Source organism: Triplophysa rosa, linkage group LG23, assembly GCF_024868665.1.
Source record: "Triplophysa rosa linkage group LG23, Trosa_1v2, whole genome shotgun sequence".
In the NCBI taxonomy this organism is placed as follows: domain Eukaryota; kingdom Metazoa; phylum Chordata; class Actinopteri; order Cypriniformes; family Nemacheilidae; genus Triplophysa; species Triplophysa rosa.
Genome location: NC_079912.1, coordinates 2,088,743 through 2,096,899, shown reverse-complemented (window position 1 = coordinate 2,096,899; position 8,157 = coordinate 2,088,743). Strand labels below are relative to the sequence as shown.

Genomic DNA, 8,157 nt, shown 5'->3' with positions numbered 1-8,157 from the left:
TCACAATCAAAAACATCTTTTATTACAGTTTTTCACATTCACACACAGGAAAATAAAAATATTACAGATAGGCAATTAGATGTTGAGATACCGTTTATAGATAGATATAAAGATATTTATTTTTCTCTATGTTGACCGAGAACAGAATAAAGACATTTTCTCTAAAACCAAATATTTACAAAGCAAGTATTGAATATTATACAGTGAGCTTTCTTTGTTGTGTGTTTCAGAACGATGAAATTAAAATCACATGTTTCAAAATCAAAGCACAGAAATGAACTACTGCGACTTCCAAAGTGCTTCATATTCATGCAAAGGCCATTAAAGAGCAATTTACAAACCCAAACACAAAAGCTGGAAAAACCAAAGCACTCCCAATGTTAAAATCTAATAACAGGAAAAAAAGAACCTCACTATCAGTAGCCAAACAAACGATTTTATGATATCAAGTTTGGTTTTCTAACCAGAAGCAACACGAAAGCAAATAAAAACAGCATTTGATTCTCCCCAAATAAATGATTCTGGCACATTCTACAAATCACCAAAAAAAACACTCTACAAAACTCACACTCACTGTTTTCAGATCAGCCAGCTTATATAAACCAAATCATTTCACCTCAATGAAGCTACAGTACTATAAAGTCAGAAACATTATCACCTTCACCCACACACAACTTTACTCATATTTACAATATCATTGGCAAAATAACATCTCTCACAATTAATAATTCAATAATTATTCTTTCAGAATGCTCATAAAAACCACACCAGAATACTTAAGCAGCCGGTTCTTAGATGAAATATACTGTACACATACAGCTAGTGTCAATACTGAGTGTTGAATATATTCTGATCGTCATTCAGACACCAAAAGAAAACATCTAGAATATGAGGTTCATTAGAGTTAAAGGTTGGCAAAAATATCCCGTGTAATATTAAAACATGGCATTCCCTTAATTCACATAATCAACATTAAAACACAAACAAAAGTTTGACCTTGCTGTTACTGTATCTACCAAACTAAACCCAAAACATAAAAAGAGCTAGAATACGGAATAACACATAGTGAGAAAAGAAGAAAGAGTGTTAAATCTTCCTGGAGTCTTTAGCTTCAAAGAGTTTCATTCGCTCCTGTACCGTTAGTCCCTCTTTCAAACTCTAAGAGAGAGAGAGAGAGAGAGAATGATGAGAACAACAGAACACATGAGCGACTTTACTGAAATCTTCTTTTTATAATGATGCCCAGAACGATACAGTAATTCAAAAATTAATTCAATGGCAAGACATCATTCGAAATCTAAATAAAAAATCTGAAAATGAAATCTTATTCTCTCAAAAAATATTCAGAATTATAAAGCAATATTCGCTTTATAATTCATATATCATCTGCAAGTGAATCAGCCTCATATCCCGCCCTGTAAACGCCCATTTTTACCCATAAATAGTCAATGCAAAGCACCTCATGAATGCTGATTCGTATATTAATTAGACTGACATCCAATCCGCTTGTTGTTAAGCCTGGTGTCAACCCCCGATCCCATCCTTTATCTCCATAACGAAATCACAAATGGCCACACATGCGGTTCACTACAATTTACAAATTAATAATGAATTATTATTAATAATAATTATTATAATTATAATAAAGTCAAAGAAGGTCTTCTGCAGCATTTAAATGTTTACAGCATTTAGAGTGATCATTAACACCTCATTAAAATCACATCATTAATTAGTGGTGTCCTTCACCTGAGATCAAATTTGAAGACATAATTGTAAAAGAGGAATGTTTCTTCATTCCGGTTTTGTTATGAACATAATTAGGACTGATAACGAGAACATAAAAAGAAACAATCATAAAGAGAAACGACTGTGCGAGAGCTTTGACATTCGATGATTATGCACAGTATTTAAGGAAAATATATTTAGTATTTATTTACACTGTGTTCTGCAGTTATGGTATTTGATGCTGTCCCTATTCGGTCGGATCATCTCCTCCTCATGCACTCATAGTGTGATAATGAGACAGCGCTGATTAAATATTTAGATTGAATTTTTATTTAAGATTGAGTTGGATTTTACAAGAAGGTGCATGAAACAATTATCACTCAATACATGCGCAAATAACTGCAGATTTCATCTTCGTGATAATGGGGATCTTTAACGGATATGAGGTCAAAATAAATGTGTGTGAAGCATTAATGCTTATAATCGTTTTTATCAATCTTACCTAACTCACCATTTGTGTCACCCCTTGTCTCCAGAATGTGCGTATGCATGAGTCAGAGTTTGCTTACAGGTGCGCACATTCTCCCGTCAAGTTTGTTTTTAATAGATCACAACCTTTGCATGGAAAGTGGCGTACGCACATTTCCAGCCCCATTTTGTGCATACGCAACGTTTATAAATGAGACCCCAGATCTGGATTTAAAGGGGTCATATGGCACAAACACGTGTTTTTCTGTGTCTTTTCGTTCTGTGTTATAAGTTGCCCATGCATGTATTAGACACGTAAAATTGCAAAAATTTAAGTGTCGGAACGAAAGATACATTCTATCCAAAAGCGAATGCTCACCCAGACCTGCCTGAAACGCCTCGTGTAACCACACCCCCACAAATCTACGTCAGTTCATGCTATGATTTGACTAAGACCGCCCAAATGTATACGTAAGTAAGGTGGGGGTACCTGTCAATACAATTGAAGAGGAACCTGATGTTCCAAATATGGTAAGAAGCGTTACATTTCTGTCACACGCTTGCAGTATTCGACCAATCACTACGCACTTGTTAACTGGCCAATCATAGCACACCTCGCTTTTCAGAGCCATGAGCTTTGTAACAAATCGGTGCATTTCAGAGATTCGGGGCAAAGAGGAGATACAAACATGCACGGTATGTGGAAAATACAGCGTTTTTGAACCTTAAATCGAGTATACACATTGCATTAAATCTAAAACAAACCATAATATTCATTTTAGCCGTGTCATATGACTCCTTTAACTATAAACAATTCAAAATAACAATCTGAATGGATTTATCTACATTTGGTGAAATAATCAACCATGACTGAGGACCTTCATCGACCTAATGACCTTTCACACTTCAGGTCAATGTGGTCAGAACATTCCAAAGTGAGCACATGCACAATTCCTTCAAGGATATTTTGGGAATTTTACACCGAAAACTGTTTTCTCTTTGGTTTTGTGCTAATGTCAGCGCTGTGGCAATAAGATACCACATGAACACTGTGTACTGAAGTAAACCCACCGGTGTGTGGTTTCTCTGTTATTACACTATCAGATGTGTCTCACTGCATTCACAGACTCAACAGCATTTCAGTCTGTCACACCATCTTTCCTTTCCTCATTTCACAATCGAGCAGAAAGGAGACATGCACGATAAGACAAGTCCCCAAAATTCCAATATTTAAAACAAACAATGTGGATTATGAAACAGATCAAAGCTGACAGGCAAGTGAAAAAACAAACACAGCACGCACGCACACAAAGCTCTATTCAGGCGGTATGAATTGAACACGGCAGCATGTTAATTGACATCTTTGGGTCATTTATCTGTTGTTTTATTGTAGTTTGACTCAGGAATATCAGTGTTTAAACACTAGTGCCGTACAGTAGCACAAATGTGATGCCACCCTAAAAAACCAACACGTCTGAATAGAGCCCTAGAAATACAACAACACACTTATCACACGAATATGGCACAGAAAGAACACACAACATTCATATAAAAGTGATGTGTGCTGGTTAACGCTCATGCGGGATTCATTATACCTGCTTCACCAGATGGACAGGACGGGGTCACAGCGGTCAGCTACCCCCGACCAACCCCTCACTCTCTGCCTGACAGGGCAACATGTACACGTGAGGACACACACACACACACACACATACATACACACAACATACATGTGTACATTTCACACACATCAGTACAGGATTGTGTACCATCAACAGGACATAATAACAATATGAACCCACACAAATCTGATTCTTGAGGGTTTTACTGCCGATTACTATTTCGTCACGACCAATCAGAATCAAGAGTCGTATAATAAAGGCATCTCACATACAGTACTTACAGCACACAATAACACATGACCAACATTTGCACATGTGTGACAAGAGCTTTGACCGCTCACCTTTGACCTGACTCCATGTAACGGTCTAGACATTCCTTTCTTCAGGAAATCAGGGTTACTCTTGGACTTCATAATATCTGCAGCAAATACAAACACACAGACACACAGAGTCAAAAATCCTGTCATTGTGTGTGCTGAAAACCAATATGAAACACATTCATAAGCTGTTTTCAATTCTGGGCTGAATTTAATTTTAAAGTGTCACATCTCTTGTAAGAAAACGAAACGTTTCCATTTTCCATGGGAAATTCTTTACAACTGTTTCCATATTGACATGAAATGATAAACTGGATGTATGATCTGACCGTATCCAGCAGTGACAGCAGCTCCCTGTGTGTCTAACTCCCCGAGCGCCTCTGTAGCAGCCAGAAGTTTCTCTCTCAGTTTGTTGATGTCACAGTCGGCTTTAGCTTTCACAATACTCAGCTCTGTGTAAATGTCTTTGTACTTATCTGAGGCATATTTCTTATCCTGCAACACACACATGAGAATGTGTTCAACAGAGAAACACATGTACGGAGAATTCATGTGTGTGTGTGTGTATGTTTTATTACTCGTAGTGCAGACTGCAGCTCATCTTTAAGAGAGTTGATCTCTTGTTTGAGGTACTGTATCTCAGACTCCTTCACACGCAGTAAAACCTGCACAACATTTACAGTTAGTGTGTTTGTGTGTCGTACACTGAATTGATCAGAGTTTGTGTTTCAGTACCTCCAGTTCATAGACGTCTCGGCCGTAAGTAAGAGAGGAGGAGGATTTGTCTTCAGTCATGCAGGAGTGCATGCGAGTGATTTCCTCATTTAGACGATGATTTAATTCCTGTGACACAAACACACACAACTTTATTTATTTATAATAATCAAACCCTAACCACACATGTGCATGCTGTTACAGAAAGACAAGACATTATTCAAAAGTGTTTTTCTGTGTGGGACCACAAGGTAGTTTGTACGTGTATAAGTATGTTTATGTACTGTATGTCTTTGCCTTGGCTACTGTTTGTGTGTTGGTCAAAATGTTTGTGTGTATTGTGTGCGCTGGCTTGGTTGTTTGCGACTAGTTTGTGTGTGTTGATTTGGTTGAATGTGTGTACTTTGTGTGTGTGTTGATTTGGTTGAATGTCTGTAGTTTGTGTTTGTTGATGTGGTTGAAATGTGTGTAGTTTGTGTGTGTGTTGATTTGGTTTAATATGTGTAGTTTGTGTGTGTGTTGATTTGGTTGAATGTGTGTAGTTTGTATGCGTGTTGATTTGGTTGAATGCGTGTAGTTTGTATGTGTGTTGATTGGTTGAATGTGTGTAGTTTGTGTGTTGGTTAATTTGGTTGAATGTGTGTAGTTTGTGTGTGTGTTGATTTGGTTGAATGTGTGTAGTTTGTGTGTGTGTTGATTTGGTTGAATGTGTGTAGTTTGTGTGTGTGTTGATTTGGTTGAATGTGTGTAGTGTGTGTTTGTTGATGTGGTTGAATGCGTGTAGTTTGTGTGTGTGTTGATTTGGCTTAATTTGTGTAGTTTGTGTGTGTGTTGATTTGGTTGAATGCGTGTAGTTTGTGTTTGTTGATGTGGTTGAATGCGTGTAGTTTGTGTTTGTTGATGTGGTTGAATGCGTGTAGTTTGTGTTTGTTGATGTGGTTGAATGCGTGTAGTTTGTGTTTGTTGATGTGGTTGAATGCGTGTAGTTTGTGTTTGTTGATGTGGTTGAATGCGTGTAGTTTGTGTGTGTTGATTTGGTTGAATGTGTGTACTTTGTATGTGTGTTGATTTGGTTGAATGTATGTAGTTTGTATGTGTGTTGATTTGGTTGAATGTATGTAGTTTGTATGTGTGTTGATTTGGTTGAATGTGTGTAGTTTGTGTGTGTGTTGATTTGGTTGAATGTATGTAGTTTGTATGTGTGTTGATTTGGTTGAATGTATGTAGTTTGTATGTGTGTTGATTTGGTTGAATGTATTTTAAGCAGAGGTGGACAGTAACGAAGTAAATTTACCCGAGTACTGTACTTAAGTACACTTTTTGAGTATCTGTACTTTACTTGAGTATTATTTTTTCTGAGTACTTGTACTTTAACTTTACTACATTTGAAAGACAAATATCATACTTTTTACTCCACTACATTTATAAAAAGGTCAAAAAGTAGAAAATGGTTTCTATGCAGCGGGTTTTCCTGTGTGCGCAATTTATCTGGCTTGCGATCTGCCAGGACCTTTTACTGTTGCCAAGTATTTCAGTTTTTCTATGCTCGCCGTTTTCCGGCAAGCTTTGAATGGCCATTTGGCAGTTTTTTAACGGAAATCTGGCAACTCTGGGATCTTCCCCGCTAAACTAATGTAAACGTAGGCGCTGCTACACCATTGATAGTGCTCTAAAAAGACAAATAGAACATTAAAAGACGAAAAAGGCACATGTTAAAGTGTGGTGTAATCATCTGTGGGTTACGATCAGTCAAAGATCGTAGAAACATTGTCATGAAAATGATCGGCATAACGGCTAAACGGTAAATAAGCATCACATACACCTTGAGCTACACGTGCGTGTTAACTTCTGATCTGCTGCTATATCATTTAAAGCGATTTGGAGAATGAATGATGTTTTTACTGAAGTAACTATAGTTGAAGTATTCCTGTTGAAATAAAAACAATAGAACCCTGCCCAAAATACAACAGAAAATGTAATGGATTTAATGGTTATAATGGGACTTGTACTATGGATACTTGTTGTCTAGTTGTATGTGATGGATTCTATTGATGGGATGGTAAATCCTATTGGAATAAAACCCAAAACACACTACAAAGAGGAATTTAATTTAAAAATCTCATTCTAATTCAAAAATTCATTGTTTTTTTCAGCAGGGATGGTATTTGCAGTAAAACCACAGTATCAACATATTTACCATTTTCTATATATGGGAACCATACTCCAATTAATAATCTTTAGTAAAACCACAGCAACTAAACATATAATGAACATAGTTCATTATACTAGCTATAGTTTACAGTATGTTTGTAGTTAAATTATGGTAATACAAATGGTAATAAATCCAACAAACACATGGCTTCTACACTTTACTATTTACAAGAACCTTATTACTTACTGGTAAATTGCTGCTAAAACTGGTAAAGGGAATATACAAAATAAAAGAACACTGCTCAGAAATACATAGGCCTAGGGGGCTAATGAGGATAATTAGGCTAAATGATCATACAGGATTATATCTAAACTAAACATATATGTGCTAAACATATAAAGCTCTTAAAGGAGTTGCTCACTGCAAAATTTTCCCCCATTGACTTTCCATAGTAGGAATAAAAACTACTATGGAAAGTCAATGGGGGCAAATTTTGAAGTGAACTAATCCTTTAATACAATTGATACTGTGAGCTACTCAGTGTGTTCAGTAGGTTGCTTCAGAGGCATAAGGTATACGACAATAAAACAATGCACAACTGACATAAAGGAAATTTACTTTTAATACTTAAGTACGTTTAAAAGCACGTACTTCTGTACTTTTACTTAAGTAAGAATCTGTCTTTACAACTTTTACTTGTAGTGGAGTAATATTTGACCAGTAGTATCTGTACTTTCACTCAAGTAAGGAAGTTGTGTACTTCGTCCACCTCTGGTTTTTGTGTGTGTTGATTTGGTTGAATGTGTGTACTTTGTGTGTGTGTTGATTTGGTTGAATGTCTGTAGTTTGTGTTTGTTGATGTGGTTGAAATGTGTGTAGTTTGTGTGTGTGTTGATTTGGTTTAATATGTGTAGTTTGTGTGTGTGTTGATTTGGTTGAATGTGTGTAGTTTGTATGCGTGTTGATTTGGTTGAATGCGTGTAGTTTGTATGTGTGTTGATAAAGAGGTGTAAAGAGTACCTGAAAACCATACTTAAGTAAAAGTACAGATACCTTGCAGTGAAAATTACTCCATTACAAGTTACAAGTCACCAATTCCAAAACGACTTCAGTAAAAGTCTTCAGTATCTGATTTTAACAGTACTTAGTATTTTACTCA

The 8,157-nt window shown here is 36.4% G+C and overlaps 1 protein-coding gene across 6 annotated transcripts in view; it reads right to left on the bottom strand.

Moving 5' to 3' along the window:
• The window catches only part of si:ch73-103b11.2 (early endosome antigen 1), a 40,830-nt gene continuing 32,673 nt past the window's right edge, over positions 1-8,157 (bottom strand). For 5 of the 6 annotated variants that reach the window (XM_057322053.1, XM_057322054.1, XM_057322055.1 and 2 more), the window contains 5 exons: positions 4,868-4,975; positions 4,711-4,797; positions 4,462-4,627; positions 4,157-4,233; positions 1-1,158 (listed from right to left, as the gene is read on the bottom strand). In XM_057322053.1, coding sequence (XP_057178036.1) covers positions 1,087-1,158; positions 4,157-4,233; positions 4,462-4,627; positions 4,711-4,797; positions 4,868-4,975 — 510 coding nt within the window. In that variant the 3' untranslated portion in view covers positions 1-1,086. Of the gene's footprint in view, positions 1,159-3,788; positions 3,858-4,156; positions 4,234-4,461; positions 4,628-4,710; positions 4,798-4,867; positions 4,976-8,157 lie in introns of all 6 variants that reach the window. The other variant, XM_057322052.1, reaches the window with a different exon arrangement.